Genomic DNA, 17,161 nt, shown 5'->3' on the forward strand with positions numbered 1-17,161 from the left:
CACGACAAAGAACAGAAAACCAATTGATTCCAGTGAGAAAATCTCAATCGATTCAGGGCCAACCAACTTCAAATTTCAGGCATATGTTGCTAACCCACAGCACTATCAATCCCAACAAGCATTTGTTGAATTCAGCTGCTTGAAGATCACTAGAAAGTTTCAGAAACAGGACTTAGTGGATGTTCACAACCAGGTCACGTCTTAGGTTATTATCTCTCAACAGGAATGGAGTTAAGGGATGGGAATCTGGGGTTTAGGTCCTCTTATGGAATTGATTCAAACCCCCAATACTGAAACTGAAAGAAGAGTTTCTGCGAGAGATCAAACTCGCTTTGGTTGGACCAACCTTACGTCAAAGCAGGGTAGGCCAGCTAGAGATGTTTACAGGAAATAGATAAGAAGAAACGAAAAAGAAGAAGAGAGTATAAAAGAAGAAACAGGGAAGGGAAAGAAAAAAACAACAGTGGAGTTAAATTGGAAGTATCGTACGTGATTGAGGGAACTGGATTGAAGGAAAACGAGAAGGAGATGCCACACTGCCACAGTCGTCCCACTCTGTTGACTCTCACGGTAACCACATAGAACTCAAATAAATTTTCATTCCATTTACTGTCTTCTATCGTAGGTTACATACAACTATATAAAGATATAGAAAGACTCCTAATAGAAACTAGTAAAACAACTCTTTTCAAAATAGGAAACTAACTCAAATTAAATCTCCTATGTAGCTAACCTAAAATGAAATGTAATAAAATAAAGAGTACAATTTTTTCCCCTGCCAACCCCCTTTGGACCAAAAGCCAGTTTGGGATCAGTGCCTGGGTTTCCAGATCGGGTCATGCTGGTCTAGCCATGATAGCACTACTGCATCAGAGTGGCTATCTAACAGACTGCAGAATTTCACAAAACTTGAGAATAGGAAAGGTATGAGCAGGTCAATCCTAGTTCTACTAGGAATAGAGCACAGAACTAGAAGCTGGATTCTAGGTAATCAGATTCAGTATATCAAGACAAAATTTAAGAAAGAATGTAAACAGGAAGGACTCCTATGCAATATAAGGGAATATAGAGGTAGAAAGCAAGCTAGAAACTTGGCAGAAAACAAGGTTCCACCTAGTGTAGAAGATGGAAGTAACAAGAAGTAGAAGAAGAGGAGTGATCACACTTGTGTAAAACCTAACACGATGCAGAGAAGAATGGAAATTGCAAACACAATCACACAATGCGCACAAAGATTTACGTGGTTCGGCAAGGTTGCCTACGTCCACGGTGAGGTGAGATCTGTTTCCTTATCAATGGAGACTAGGGTTACAGTCGCCCGTTCCTCACACCTCTCTCAGATTTTCAATACAGAGAAAGAACTCTCGCTACAGATTTATAGCGAAAACCCTATACAGGAAATTTACCAAAATACCCATATAGTCCATCATCAGAAGTCAAGACACCAAAACCTCAACAACTTGGTCAGGATGAATAGGATCTAGAAGAAATAGAAGAGTCAATCAGCCAGATTTAGAATACCAGCCATGTATGCATAGTTCAACAACACCAAAACTCTTAGGAAAACTCTAAATTCTTTACTCAAATCATACTATGAAAAAAAAAAAAAAAATCAAAACAGTACTCTATTCTAACTAATAAGTATCCTAATCTAACTCAAACTCCTCTAACTTACAGGCTAAGACATCTAAAGACACTTTTAATCTCGCCCTCAGACCACAGCCCCACTTGAAGGGTTTATCATTAAGGCCTGGTACAACAAATAACTCTTAAACAAGCAGCCCAAGGCCCATAGAACTTATCCATGGCCCAAAAAGTTTACCTTCCCAAGCCCAGTTGGGTAGTCTTGACTGCATCAATTAGAAATAGCCTGGGATGCTGTATATATAGAAAAGTATTCGTTTTCAGAAAATTAATAGATCTGTATTAATAATTCCATAAGGGGCTAATAACTATCACTCCCCTATACCCCTATACTTGCCCTATAGTTACTCAAACTCCTCTACCCCAATTTTTTTTTCTGGTTCTCCTGAAAAAACAAATTTCCACCTCTCTTTCTCCCCTAGTAATTTAAAATCCTAGAATGACCCATGCTCCCTTCCCCTCCAGCTGCCCACCTCTGCCCTACCACCACCCTCATGATCCCACCTCTAACTCTGCCCTGCCCTCTGACCCCTTCCACCCTCCCCTGCCTTCTACATCTTCCCTACAACCCCACCCCTACCCCCTCCGTGGTTTGCTCGCATTGAAATATATCTACCAGTATGAATCTCCAGAAAATTCTCTTTCTTCAACAAATTGATGCACAAGTTCTGTAAGAAATCATAATTAAGACATGATTTGGCAGTATGGTATCACCATCTGACCTCCTTTTCGTTACTTGAATCATGTTTAGACCAATAAGCCTCTACAAATAGTCTTATGCATCATCCTCCGTGTTAAGTTTTGTGTTCTCCACTGATGTAGTAATGCTTGCTTGTACCAGAATGAACCTGTTTGGTAGCTCAGACAGAGACAAACAGGGTCCAAATTTAGTTTTGGTCCAATAGGATATTTAGGGGTTTATTTACTTATTTGGGATTACCTTGTAATCTTTTATTCTATTGAGTTTTATTTTGGGTTAGATACTTAGGAGATTTGATTAAGTTAGTAGTTTCCTAGTTGTTTCTATTTTCTGTTTGGGTTGGGAGTCTTTTCTTCCTATTTAAATACATGTAACCTCATGTAGAGAATTAGAGAATGAAATAGAATTGAGTTTACGTTTTGAGTGTGCCTGTGTGGCCTGGGTTCCCTCCTACCTCTCCCTGGTACGATCTCTCTCCTTTCCTACTTTGTTCAATCCAGGTCTGACTTCCTCTGTATGCCGTTGCTTAATTTCCTTCTTATTTCTTCTTGTACTTCCTCTGTCTCTTTCTTTTCATTCAGTTCTTTAGAAATTTATTTACCATGCTCTGTTTCTGGCACACTAACAGCCCTTCACTATTGAAGTTTGATCTCACCCGTGTTCACTCTTTTGACCTTAAACCTGGGGGGTTTGGATCAATACCTTTGGTCCAACATACATGCATAGTCCCATTGAGAACCATTTCTGGAACTAAGAGTTATGGCTAAAACTCCACTTGGGTTCCCCTCTCTTCTGCCAAACTAATTGCAGAAAAAAATATTACTTTAAATTTGAGTTCTTTGGAGCTATTGTGGCTTGCTATTCAAAGGATTTGAGGTTAGAGACCTAATCCTAGATTTTTTTTTTTTTTTTGGTATTAGGATTGTATGCATTGAGTTTCCTTACCTGAACTGGAACTGGTTCCTTGGTTTATCAAGAGTATCGTAAGGAAGATGAAGTCTTGTTGACAACATATTAGTTGGTGACACCCCATTGTTTCTAATCCTCTTCCTCTCCTTTATTTATTTATAATCCTAAGACTACCCTCATTCTTAAGTTACTGATTTCCGTGCCAGCCCTTACCTCTCTATCTTCTTATGTAGGCCTTAAGATTCTGTTTATTTATCAAATTACCATCAACCTTACCTTTTGAACTGTTGATCGTCCGGGTGGGGCCCATAAGCAGTCTGAACCAGGGTCTTTGAACCCCGGATTGCATTATCCTCCCATTATATCAGTCCTTCAGCTATCCACAATTGGATCAGTTGCTTCACAGATATCTCAAATTCTTCCAAGACAACACAGTGATAGAGAAAGCATGCTTTCAGGTATTGGAGTATGTTAAAGTAAAATGAGGTCAAGATGTCTAATGCCTGATTGGAATACTGGATTAGATTCAGTTTCAATTTGAGCAGCCATATCGAACCATGGGTAAGAGGTCATCCCAATGGCTTTTAGAAAACAAGTCTTCACAACTATTGCAATTGGCAGCCCACGATACTTTTTTTTTTTACAATTTCTTCTTTATGATCTTTCAATATTCCAGAGTTTTCTTCAAACTTCAAACAGGAATCCTAACTCTCGTCTTCGTTTAGGAATCCAAAAGTTACCGATTTTGGATATCATAGACCAGCAGTGACCCAACCTTTGAAGATGCTTTAGAGACCTGCTTTGATATGGGAAACTGCAGAAACATATACATAACAAGGAGAAGCAAATTAAGAAAAATAAAATTGTTTCTGATCAATAACTAGATTTTTATTAAGTTTAACGGAAGAAATATACTAAAGAAGTATCCCAAAACTATCGATTTTCATTTATTCTTCTAGAAACGTTTTAACTGCTTTATCGTTCTTCTTGAGTCCTGTGTCCTTACGTTCCTTGACCATAGTCTGTAAGTAATTTCTAGACAAATTTTTTTATAAGAAAATCATTAAAAGTTCAAAGATGGAAATAGAGAAATAAATGGACTCCTCTCAAGTTTTAAAAAGTTGAGGAAGCTGACCTTGATTTCAGCAAAGGTAAAGGGGGGGTACGGGGATTTGCAGAGGGGAGGCTAGGGTCAAGGGAGGGAGACTCCTATGGAGACGTAGGAGAGAGGGAGAGAGAGATGAAGGGGGAGGGAGATACAGGTGAGGAGGAGGAGGAGGAGGAGGAGGGCGGGGAGGGGAGAGGTGGGGTCATGGTGGCAGTGGTGGGGGCAGAGGAGGGTTGGCTAGAGGGGGATGCAGAAGGAGAGGGGAGGGGACCATGGGTAATTCAGAGATTTTAAATTAGTAGGGAGAAAGAGTGGTGGAAGTTTACTTTTCTAGGGGAATCAGAAAAGAAGTTTGATGTAGGGGAATTTGATTAAATATAGAGCAAGTATAGGGGAGTTGTAGTAATTAGCCCTTCCAAAAAAACACCATGAACTGAACATGCTATGCACTTGCCAATGGTCCACATCACTATTGCCTACAAAAACCACCCATCACAGCTTTACATAATCAACAAAAACTATTAACTTATACCATGGATTCTCCTTATTTATATAACCCAATTATCTCAAATAGTCTGTATTTAACCTCCTATAATCCTTAACCACAGTGCACCAAGAAGATACCAATCTGATAACACTCATTGCCACAAAGTAGAGATATTCACCACAGATGCTTATCATATGTTTCTTTTTATTTTATTTTGTGGCTTTATCTATTTCTTTCATTGTTTAGTAGACTACTAGCTTGTCCTCTGTCAAGTATTCAAAATATACCAATAAATCATATCTTGGCAGCATTTGGCAGAGCAGTTTGAAACAACTGAAAAAGGCAAATTCTTTCATGATCTCACTCAAAACGAGGCTTTCACTTTATCTTCTAGCAATCCCACGGTGTGTAAGCCTTATTTTAATGTATTTTTTTAATTCCTTTTATTTTGGCTATAGTAAGAGATTTTTCCCTCTATATATCAACTAAAGAAAAATGTTATTTTTCTGTCAAGTTTCAAGTCTGGAGAAAGTACTTCACATGAATATGTAGAGAAATGTTGTGAAAATCTACCAAGTAAGTAGAAAGTGTAGAAAGTGTTTATTCATACTTGTTACTGAAAATAGAAATAGTATACTTTTGATCAACAAGGTCAAAGTTTATCTTGTTATTGGCAGGTTTGTCAGAACCATTTTTTGGACAAAATGCTCAAGATATTGTTAGTTTTGTACGTCGTAGAATGCTTGAAGAATCCAGTAACCTCCCAGCTGCTCCTGTAAGCGGTGTTGTCCCCCCTGAAGAGATGGTTACAATTCCAACTACTCGAAGCAGTGGGGCTTTCCCTGCAGTACCTAATGGAAAGAAGAAACAATCTCCTACAATTGTATCTTCTTCCTCTATTAATAATCCCCAATCTCCTCATTCTGACTCTCAATCTTCCCAATCTCCTAAAAATCCATCTGGCCATCCAACAGTAGCTAATAGTTTCTTCGGAGCCAAATGGAAATATGTTCTTTTGGTTCTAGGTGGAGTGTTCCTTGTTGCTGTTTTAGCAGCTGTACTTTGTGCATGTCGAAGACGAGGAGTGACAACCATTGGTCCTTGGAAGTCAGGACTTAGTGGTCAGTTACAGAAGGCATTTATTACAGGTGATTTTACCATTCATGATGTGTGTGTTACCTTATATGTATTATACATTGAAAGAGACTGTTAACTTAAATATGATTTGAAACTGCAGGGGTGCCAAAATTGAACCACTCTGAGCTAGAAACTGCCTGTGAGGATTTCAGCAACATAATTGACACGTTTGCAGATTGCACTGTGTTCAAGGGAACACTGTCAAGTGGAGTTGAGATTGCAGTTGCATCAACTATGATTTCTTCGTACAACGACTGGACAAAATCATGTGAGATTGCGTTCAGGAAGAAGGTTTGTGTTTTTAGTTGTTTTGAAAAGATAGCTTGACAGTTTTATTGGATACTATGATCAGCCCCACACAACACTCACCCTTGATTTTGATGCTCCTTTCTTAATTTGTCCAGATTGATACACTGTCACGTGTGAACCACAAGAACTTTGTTAATCTTCTTGGTTATTGTGAGGAAGATGTACCTTTCCTTAGGATGATGGTGTTTGAGTATGCTCCCAATGGAACATTATTTGAGCATCTTCATGGTGATCTTTAATTTATTTATCTATTTAGTTTTTATTTGTGTGACATTAATTTTTTTAATTTTTTTCTTAGCAAGGAGTTAAATCTTGTCTATTAGAAACTTGAGATTTGAAAAGGAAAAATATGTTTTTATTTTGCAGTTAAAGAAGTTGAGCATCTTGACTGGAATGCTAGGATGAGGATAATCATGGGAACAGCTTATTGCCTTCAGTACATGCATAATGAGCTGAACCCACCAGTAACACATACGAATCTGCAGTCTTCTGCTATCTTTTTAATGGACGATTATGCTGCTAAGGTATTCAACAACCTACTGCGCAATCACACTCCCCAGTAGTATATTCATTGTCTTTAATGGGTTTCATCATATCGTTGACGTTATATAATACATTCTTGTATTTCTTTTCTGCTGTGTCAGATTGGGGAGCTCAGTTTCTGGTCAGATTTATATAAATCAAAGAGTTCGGGTGGAGATGAATCGGAACATTCTGAACTTCCATACCTTATTGAGCCTGAAACAAATGTGTATAGTTTTGGAATACTGTTGCTGGAAATCATTTCTGGGAAGCTTCCTTGTTCTGAAGAAGGTTCCCTTGTTAATTGGGTAAACTCAAATAACCTTATGATCTTCAGCGACTTCCAATGTATTTGAGCATTTTTTTTGGGGTCTTTTTGTGTTGTTTGTAAAGTTGTTGAAGTGTTACTTCTTCATTTACTAGGCTGCTGAATACTTGAATGACAAGAGGAGCATCAGCTACATGATTGATCCCACACTCAAGTCCTTCAAGAACAATGAGCTCGATGTTATTTGCGAGGTGATCCAGGAGTGCATCCATCAGGATCCAAGGCAGAGACCAACAATAAGAGAGATCACATCCAAACTGAGGGAAGTGATTGGTATCTCGCCTGAGGCAGCGACCCCAAGACTATCTCCGCTCTGGTGGGCGGAGCTTGAGATTCTTTCTGTAGAAGCTACTTAAGTTTATCTGGCTTCTTCCTTTACATTGTAAGTCAAGTTTCTCTCTCTCTCTCTCTAGCTCTTATGTGCCAAAAAGAAGAGTTGTATAATCCATATTTTTATTCGCTCACCCATACCCTATCTTATGTATTCAAATTTGTTCCCTACCATTTTTCTGTCTTTCTACCCTGTTGTGATGATTCATTTATATTTTATTTATTCCTATTTTTTCCTTACCACCACAATAAAAGTGTGTCTGAGGTTTCACACGCTGATAACTTGGCTCTTAACTCATATCCGATGTGTACGTGACTCTTAGATGAGAGATTGGCTGTAAACAACCACAAAAATGTGTTGAGACCTCAGTCTTTCTGCAGTCATTACTTTTAACTTGTAAAATTCTTATATAGGCTCTTGGGAATTGTAAATTCTATCTGACCCTCTGAAATTTTGCTTACATTGAAATTTTCCCTCTTGTCACAATCAAAGTGTTGTTATGCTTGTGCCTGCTAATGTTGAATTAATTTGGAAGAGGGCTGTGATAATATTTTAACTTTTTGAGTTTTTTTTTTTTTTTTTTCATTCTTTTTTTATTCGTTTCGCATCATGGCTGGAATGCATACCTACCACGCAAATTTCTCACTTTATGTCTTTAGTTACCTATATACTGCATTCCATATATGCGTGTCTTCAACAATTACTAAGCTATTTCGATTAAGAATAAATTATTCGGCTAGAACAGAAAATATATGTTTTCATCTGACAAGACAACTCCAATGTTGGATACTTTTCAACAATATTCCCGTTAGGGAGTCGAAGATCTACTTGTTCTTTTCCATGGTCACTTAAGCCAAAAACCAGAAGCATTTTTTCATTAGCTCGTGTGTTTGTGTTATGTTCATCTTTCTTCTATTCTCTACATTTTCTCTGATTTCAGTTAGAAGCATCTATTATGGCAGTCATTAAACCCCTATCAGTACTACAAGCATTACCAAGGGCACATTACATACAACCATACAGGAGCAATGGCATCAAAATGGTCAGCAGCACAATAAAAGGCACCTTTTTTAAGTTTTTGCTCATGAGCCTGCTAGTTGGAGGTTGGAGCATAGATTAACTTATTGTTCTGACATTCGCAAGGATTACCTATTGATGAAGGTCTCTAAACAGGCATGAGAGAAGCTTAATAAATTAGTAGTTTTGTTTTTTCCAAGCTTTAAATGTTCAGCCATAAGAGTTTTCTAATCTTGTGAACATTGCCAAATAATTTCTAATCTATCTAATCAGTCTAAATGACAGAAGGTTGTTGACCTGAAAGGCTTCTAATCGAAAAGCTTGATTTCAAGGGAACTTGTTAATGTTCTACCCCATGAATTAATCTGATATGAATATGATTGATCAATATCATGTAGAATCACGTTAGATAAATTGTGAGCTGAATAATTAGGAGAGCTGAAAGTCAATTACTTAAAACTCATGGCGAGAGATTTAACATCAAGCCCTAGTTTACTTCAAACGCTTCTCTGCGAAAAGTTCCACTAATCCACGAATCTTTTATGCCGTTTGGAATTGTGTTAGGTCAAACGGATCTTGAATCTTTTATTAGTAGAGATTTAACATTAAGCCCTCTGGTTTACTTGTAACGCTTCTCTGCTATAAGTAAAAGTTCCACCCATCCGCGGATCTTGTATGAGCATACAATTAATCCCTGGTCATACAAGTTGCATGGTCAAATTGTACTCTGATTACTTTGCTCTGTTATTATCAGGGGAAAAGAGGAAGAAGAAGTTGCTTGAGTCTAACAAGCATTTGGGTGAAGATGCAATTTTATCAGGGAAAAGCCATCAGAACCTATAAATCTAACAGTAGCAGTAACAGTACAATAGTCTGATCAAACCATGTGATTTCCTTCAATATTCAGGGACAGGAATGTCCTCTTCATCTGGTGGGGACAACATCCACTCCCCATCCTCACTAAGCACCATTCCTTTATTCTTCTCAACCCACCATGATGCAGGAACCAAGCACTCATCCTTTAGGAAATCACATGATTTGTTAACCAAAGCAACACTTCTCTTCACCTTGAGCTCAAAATCTCCATCCTTCCCATTCCAACCTGCAACTACATGCAACATTGCCTGAAGATTGTGCCAATCACTAGGATTCTTGGAATCCTTCAAGCTAGTCGATTTCCGAGTATCAATCAGAAGCTCAATACCAGTATAGGAATAACCCAGAAACTTACTTGGGTATTGTGGTATGACATCAATAATGTTCTTAATGTGCAAGATTCGAAGATTTGTGAATGCCTTGAGCCTGTCGTTGAATGCCTTGTTACCTACTTGAGGGGAACCAAAAACAAAGGCTGAAACAGGAATTGTGGATAACCCATTTTCGACGATGTCGAAGGCACTAAGGATGGATAGGGATGCACCAAGGCTGTGGCCTACAAACGTTATGCTGATATCCTCGTCTTTGTAACGAGTGACTAGTTGTTTGATCTTGGTGAGGAGTTGAGTTCTAGCGCTGGTTTTGGTGAAGGGGGATTTTGGGTCGTCGGAGGTGTAGATGGTTAGCCAGCCCTTCATTACCTTGGGTATGTTGTCATCATCATCATTATCGTTATCGTTGCTGTTGTTTCCATCAGTGTCCTTGTTAATGTTATTGAATAGAGCATCGTACCAGTGGTGCTGTTGTTGCTGTTGCAATTGAGTCTCTTGTTGTTTTGACGACGAGTTTAATAATTGTGTGATGGACGCGAGCGGAGCTTCCAAGACATCAATCCACTCAAGGTTACGGATGGTTCCACGCCATATGATGTAGATTTCACGTCGTGCGTTCACACGGCTCACATGGTCGTTGGTGACAGCAATGTAACCGATCCAATTGGACTCACGATCCCAAGCTTCCCGAGAGAGGGAGTGGAGGAAGAAGGATTGGGATTTGGGGACATCAATGCGAGAGGTGGCGTAGAGGAAGGCAGCGACTTCGTAGTTGGAGGCATTGGGGAGTGACACTTTGTGGAAGAAGGAGTGTTTGCCGTAGCGGCTGCTGCCGCAATACTTGGAGTGCTCGTCGCTGTTGAAGGCATCGTAGGTGGCCTGGCAGAAGTCTCCACAGCGGAGGATCAGTTTCCGCAGATTGAGGTCTAATGGGTCAAGTAGTCCTTCCCACTGCTTGTTTCCAAGCAATTCTGCCCATGTCGCCTCTGTTTGGGTTTTGCCTGTGGCCATGCTCTTTCTCTCAATGACAGCAAAACACAAGAATGAATAATAGATTTGTGATTCGAGACGGATATAAAGAAAGGGAAATGGTGATAGGAGTTCTCGTGTGGAGTAGGACCAATCAGTGCCATCCTTTATTTTTTTTTTGTATGAGTAGGTGACAAATTTTTTTAATAGAATGACACTAACGTGGACACGTGGTAACAAACTAATGGACATTTCTTCTCATCTGTTGTCGTTTCCAATTATACTGGGACTCTTTCAAAATAAACCACACATTAACTATTGGTTAAGACATGAAATGTTGTGCTCGTTAATCTCTACCATACATTGACATGAGATTGTCTGGATTGAAGAGTTTTCTATGGGTAATTTCTATTCTCTCAAATGCGGTGCACCGTTCAGTACATTTTTAAAGTGCATCGGACAGTTCATCTCACTTGTAAACTTTTAAAAATCTAATGTACAAGTGAGATGCATCATTTAATGCATTTTAAAGATACATTAAGCAGTGGCCATGCTAAGTGAGGTCCAATGGGTCAAGTAGTCCTTCCCACTGCTTGTTTCCAAACAATTCTGCCAATGTCGCCTTTGTTTGGGTTTTGCCTGTGGCCATTCTCTCTCTCTCTATTCTACTCAGGCAGACTAGAGGCGTAGAAAGGAATGATAGGAAGAGCAAGGGGACACACCCTATACATACATTCACACATGTGACAGGAGTCGATCCACTGACCTACCCTCGTGCCTACTCTTTAAGAAGAAACTGCAAGCCAATGCACTAGGCACTGGATCCACTAAAATACTTAGTTGTATCTGAAGTGGTGATATGATTGATGTCACATTTGGAATCTTCTTTTTATTTCCTTATGGCAGTGATGCTGGTTCTATAATATCAATGACCGCACTTGACATATTGGTGTCTCTTGTGTCTGATCTCTAATGCTAAGGTAGTGTAAGGATATTTGTAGCGTAAACGTGGTTTCAAAATCTGCATTTGCCCTAACAACTGCGCCTTAAGTAGGTTTCCCAAAGTAAAATAAGAGGATCAATTTCAATTATCTTTTTTTTATTTTTATTTGATTTGACAAATGAAGGTGGAGAAGCTTCTCCATCAAGCGATATATTAAATAAAGAGAGAAAAGTGAACATGTCCTTCCAGAATAGAAGGATATACAAGTATAGGGGGTGGGTTCAACCACCACACCTTACAGATTTTTAAAACTGTAGTCTCTTTAGCTATGATATGGGCTTCCCTATTTACTTTCCTGGAAATTTACTGAAAAGAGACTATCAAAAGAAGGGCATAAAGAAGTAATGTCATCAGCAATCGTTACGAGATTTCCAGATACACCATACTGGTGATATCCATTGAAGAATCTGGGAAAGCAGTACAAACTTTAAGGAATTGATGTAGAATATCAGCCATTGATAAACCTGATAGGGCCTGAGAATCAGTCCTAAAAGGTGAAGCTTACTGGTATGCCGCGGCAAAACCACAATGAAAGAATGCATGAATTATAGATTCTTCACTACCCCAACCGATTGGACAAATAGGATCAGGGGCCATGTTTTTAATAAACAAATGTTTAACTATAGGAGAATTAGAACAACATCTCCACAGGAAGTGTTTCATTTTGGCTAACAAAAATTTCCAAATAGAAATACCTTGAGAGTTGCATGACAGGTTCTTGGAGTTATATTCAAGAGTAAGCTGATCTAACTGTGAATGCTCCATTACTAGTAAGACCCCACACCCAAGAATCAGATTTAGATTCATAATTCGAAAGGGCATAAGCCATTACATCTAGATGAGAACTGGAAGTACTACTTCCGAATACAACATAGAAGAAAAGAACAACTGACAATAAAGAAGATGAAACATAACTAAGCTCTAAAAAACATTAGAAACTTAGAGCTACTCCTGAGCTGGATCACATGGGGGCTGAGGCTGACATGAGTCAACATGAAAATGAGCATCCCAAAAGTTCAGCCTCTGCTCAATAGTACCCACTCTCCCATCCAAGGAAGTGAAGCCCTGCTGCATCATAGATGGCACCTCAGTGAGTTGGGTATGCATACTGTTAAACTGTACCATCATGTTTTTCCAACCAAAAGTCCCTGATGATGCTGGTGGTACTTGCAAAGATGAAGCCTTTGTGTGATCTCCAATAGGAAGGTCTCATGGCTATGCCTCTGTCTCTATCGCGTCATCTTCCCAAATATCTTCCTCTTCCTCCTCATCACTTCCAGGAAGATCCAACATTTTCATCTTTTTGACTGAAGTCTTACTGATAGGTGTCTTGCCTTCACCTCCTTCAACCTCTCTAGTAAAATCAACTCCAAAGTGCTTGAATACTCAAGAGAGAAACCTTCCATACGGCAAGTTTCCATTTGTTGGGGCATGGTACATCATAATCTTCATAAGAAGGAAGGGCAAACAAATTTTCGGTCCTCCCTCATTTGCCTTGTACAGACAATAGGTGATGTATGCACTCAAAATAGCCATGCCACTTCTGTGACCACCCTTAGGGAATATGTTGTACTATACACACCTACTCAGAATCCTAGCAGAGGGTTTATACTCAACCTCAGACTCTAGAATCTTGTCCTCACCAATAAGGGTTTGGAACTACAACTTACGGGTCTCTAAGGAGAAAAGTTCTGAAGTATCGACTCTCAGCTTATAATAGAGCCTCTCCCCTCTATTGGCTATGCCCAATATGGTGGCAAAACTAGTAGGCGTGAGAAAATTGTTGACCCCTTTCACCCTACTTTTGAGGCGATAGCCCTGGTCACCGCATACAAGACTAAGATTGCAACAAAAATGACGCACTAAGTTTGGATAGCAAGGGAGTGCGGGCGATAGCATCAAAGCCCAACCTAAGGCATTAAACCTTGTATAATCCTTAAACCTTCTTAGGTCATCCACGTTAACCACTATTCCATTCTCAACCTTTTTCTTTTCGAATGCATCCCATTTTTGTGAGTGTTGGTAGCTTGAGAACCAAAAGTGATCAAACTCGTGTTCTTCGGATGAAGAACCATGATACGAACTATCCCCGGATGATTGGGACGGTGATAGTTCGCACCGTGGGCATTTACTAGCCAACAATTTCCTTGGCCCACCACGGGCCTGACTTGTAGATATATCTACAAAACCAAACAATGGAAGGAAAGATAGGGTTTTGCAAAAGGATAGAGGAAAATCTGGAAATTTATAAAAAAAAAAAAAAAAAGGTAGAGAAATTTCACAAGAACATACATAGGTTTTGATGTGGATGCAAGAAATCTTGAGGAATGAACTTGGGATGATGGGGGAAGTGCCTTACAAGCCTCTCTGGTCGTTCCTGGAGAGTCCTTACTGCCCAAACAAAAAATAGAAATGAGAAAATGAGCCATGGATTTGAGTTTTATGTAGTCCGTGATTCTCTGGTCGATCGACTTTGGTCGTTTAACGACCAGAGTCAGACAGGACAGTAAATTTTGAAAATGTGGTTCTAATCATGACCTACCCTATAAAATGTGACAAGAACACCCCAAAACACTTGTATTAATATGGGGGCATATTTAGTCCATACCCCACAAAAAAAATATAATATTATATGTATATATAGATATATATGTATGTGTAATAATGAATAAATATCTATGTAAGGTCAAGAGAAGCCACATATGGTTCTAACCCAAATGTTTTCCTTAGGTGTCGGGAGCGACACACCGACGCACCTCATCGACAGCTAAAACCACAATGGGTTATGTTCTAAGTCTAATTGAGGAATATCAATACGACGATAACAACATACATGAACTGAACCAAAAGCTTGGAATAATGATCGATGATCATAGATACCTACAGACCTAGTTGTGCCATAATCAAACCCTAATGGCCAAAGACTTCTACGTCATGGAAAGCAGAATTGATTTCCTCCAATATCAAATCACCCGTGTCGAGGGCATACTAAACCGATGGTCAGACCAAATTCAATGTCTAATGTAAGACATACATGTAAATATTCTAGTTCGAACCTATCTTTTGAGTCTTCCAGTATATATTCAATTGCGAGGCCTAAACCTCAAATTATATTCTTACATGCATACATCCTCGATTTACTCCATTCCATATTCCTAACACACATAGGGACCGAAAGCATGTAATAGTGAGTATGCCTATCATAGGTTAAACCATCCCTAGTAGACTAACGGCCTGTTTTCTCCTATGCTAGGAAATAGTCGTGTTGACTGAACCTAACAACTCCCCAACAACATGCGTTACCTTAGGCAATTAAGGAGAAGATTAGCCCAACTCAGAAGACTCAAAACCTAAGCAAAGAAATATCTAAGGAGATATTTAGCCTGAGCTGATATCTGTAGGATGGAAGAATGTGAATATTTTTTTGCACTAGCAGACGAGGTTCGGAGTGACATATATCACTTTGATTTGGACCTATACATAACCGAAAAAAGACTACAATAATTTTCTCTCTAGTTGCAAGTATATGTTTCACTTAACCCTGCCTCTTAGGAAATCCATCCAACTATACCAATTATAAACTCTAAGTCATAAATTATAATCCTCATGTATATGCCTTGATTAATTATCTTTCCATCATACTCTAGTTTAAAATGCTACCCCAACATATGTGAAGTTCGATTGAATCTTCTCAATTCATTCAAATGATGTATATACATATTCCTGAATCTCTTTCAGAAAACAGTCATGGTTAACACAAGGTCCAACAAGGGTGTTTCTCGCAGGACCTGTCCCTGCTTTGTTCCCAAAAGAAGGACCATCCGTCAAACCTATTGCTCAAACCACCAAAGTTTCTGTCTCTTCGGCGAGTGTGCTCGAGGTTTCTCCCACACCTGTAACTGAGGTCCCTTCGGCTCATGTACCCGCTCCTCCTTCGATTATGACCGCTGGCGAAATGACTGCCATCATGGCTAACATGTTGCGGATCCAGTAGCAACAGCAAGAACTACTAGCCAATATGAGCATACAATTTGTGGCTGCAATACAACAAAGAGCAGCCCCACCACCAAATCGTCCTCCAATTTTTCCACCTCCCATGCCACAAGTTGCACCAGATATCTCAACTTCCAGAGTGATGGAGAGGTTTAAGAAACTCCAACCTCCCGTCTTCTCTAAGATTGGCTTAGATTCGCTACAACTAGAAAGGTGGATAAGTGCCTCAAAGAAAGCTTTTGTCGTACTAGATTGTACCAATGCTAAAAAATTAATATGTGCTGGGTATCAACTACAAAATGAAGTTGAAGCATGGTGGAAGTCAACCCAGCCTAACTTAGAAGCAACTCATCCCGACCCCACCTGGGATCAATTTAAAGAAGTCTTTTTCAAGAATTATTTCCCAGAGAATTTTAGAAACAGAAAAAAAGCGGAATTTTCTGCCCTCGTTCAAGGGCCAAAGTCAGTGTCGGACTATCAGTAACAATTCAAAGACCTATTCTATTTTACACCGGAGCACATGAAGAATGAAACTTGTAAGTCCAAGAAATTTGAAAAGGGGCTTAGACCTGAGATTGGGTCCATACTGTCGATTATGGAAATCCATTCTTATGCTCAGATGGTTAATAAGGCTAAGACTGTAGACGATAGATTGAAAGAGAAGTCTACTGTACCACAAGGGCTAGACAAAAGTGTAGGCAAACTACAGTCCATGGGATCATGAATCAAGCTGGGCTCACAAATATTGAAAATTTGGGTCAACCCATGGTCTACCATGGTGACCCTAGGGTAATTCCATGGTTGCCCATGGGAACCCTAGTGAATCCCTATTAGAGTTTGGTATAAGAATTTATTACCAATACCTCTCTTTTCTTGTCCTATAAAATTATAGGATCCACTAGAAGAGAGAAAATCTTCTCATTTCCATCCCATGGAAAGAGGAAACCCTCCCATACCCGAATGCGCAGCAAAAAAGAGATTGATTTGGGTTTCTTTCACATTCCATAATTATCAAATAATTAAAACACTTAATGTATAAAATAGACATTAAGATCTGCTAACCTGTTGACAAGTGTTGCTCCTCCTCCAGATAATGGTTCTTCCCCTAATGAGTCAATCAACCAAGTCCTAATCTAGATCTCCTTGATGCAGTTGAAGATCCCTAAGCCAAACTAGAATTTCTTCTCCAAGACTTGGATCCAACCGAAAAATCAGGTTTCCAAAACCCTAACTAGATTTCAAAGCTCTAAAGAGAAACAGAGCAAAAGAAAAGGAGAGACGAGAGAAAGTGTCAAGGGATGGATTTTCTAGTGAGGGAGCTAGGAAAATTCGTCCAAGGTTGGAATGCCCTGGCTGTCCCTCTTTGGTGTGTTTAAATAGGCGTGGCTCTAAAGAGCCTCCCTCATTCCCAATGAGAGTCTGACTCTCTCTCTCTCTCTCTCTCCAGTTTGACTGGAAACCTTGATGGGCTTCTACTTAGTGAAGAAGCAGAATCT

At 39.4% G+C, this 17,161-nt stretch overlaps 2 protein-coding genes across 2 annotated transcripts in view; one reads left to right on the forward strand and one right to left on the reverse strand.

The window, feature by feature from the left end:
* Positions 1 to 7,958, forward strand: part of LOC122640617 (protein MALE DISCOVERER 2-like) — a 29,725-nt gene extending 21,767 nt beyond the window's left edge. Inside the window, exons 6-13 of the mRNA XM_043833831.1 lie at positions 5,157 to 5,252; positions 5,363 to 5,424; positions 5,526 to 5,996; positions 6,086 to 6,276; positions 6,390 to 6,522; positions 6,661 to 6,818; positions 6,939 to 7,124; positions 7,240 to 7,958. Of these exons, the coding sequence (XP_043689766.1) occupies positions 5,157 to 5,252; positions 5,363 to 5,424; positions 5,526 to 5,996; positions 6,086 to 6,276; positions 6,390 to 6,522; positions 6,661 to 6,818; positions 6,939 to 7,124; positions 7,240 to 7,500 (1,558 nt within the window). The 3' untranslated portion in view covers positions 7,501 to 7,958. The remainder of the gene's footprint in view (positions 1 to 5,156; positions 5,253 to 5,362; positions 5,425 to 5,525; positions 5,997 to 6,085; positions 6,277 to 6,389; positions 6,523 to 6,660; positions 6,819 to 6,938; positions 7,125 to 7,239) is intronic.
* Positions 7,959 to 9,366: 1,408 nt separating this feature from the next.
* Positions 9,367 to 17,103, reverse strand: LOC122641167 (phospholipase A1-IIdelta-like). Its single transcript, XM_043834501.1, has 3 exons — positions 17,090 to 17,103; positions 16,195 to 16,198; positions 9,367 to 10,715 (listed from the first exon to the last, which is right to left on the reverse strand). Exon 3 carries the CDS (start codon positions 10,709 to 10,711, stop codon positions 9,389 to 9,391), a length of 1,323 nt encoding a protein of 440 aa, XP_043690436.1. The 5' UTR covers positions 10,712 to 10,715; positions 16,195 to 16,198; positions 17,090 to 17,103; the 3' UTR covers positions 9,367 to 9,388.
* Between the last annotated feature and the right edge of the window lie 58 nt (positions 17,104 to 17,161).

The sequence above is a fragment of the Telopea speciosissima genome, chromosome 9 (genome assembly GCF_018873765.1).
Source record: "Telopea speciosissima isolate NSW1024214 ecotype Mountain lineage chromosome 9, Tspe_v1, whole genome shotgun sequence".
NCBI classification, from domain to species: domain Eukaryota; kingdom Viridiplantae; phylum Streptophyta; class Magnoliopsida; order Proteales; family Proteaceae; genus Telopea; species Telopea speciosissima.

Bases quoted from the DNA above. Each gene is read 5' to 3' on its own strand.
- LOC122641167 (XM_043834501.1), bottom strand. From the start codon at position 10,711: ATGGCCACAGGCAAAACCCAAACAGAGGCGACATGGGCAGAATTGCTT.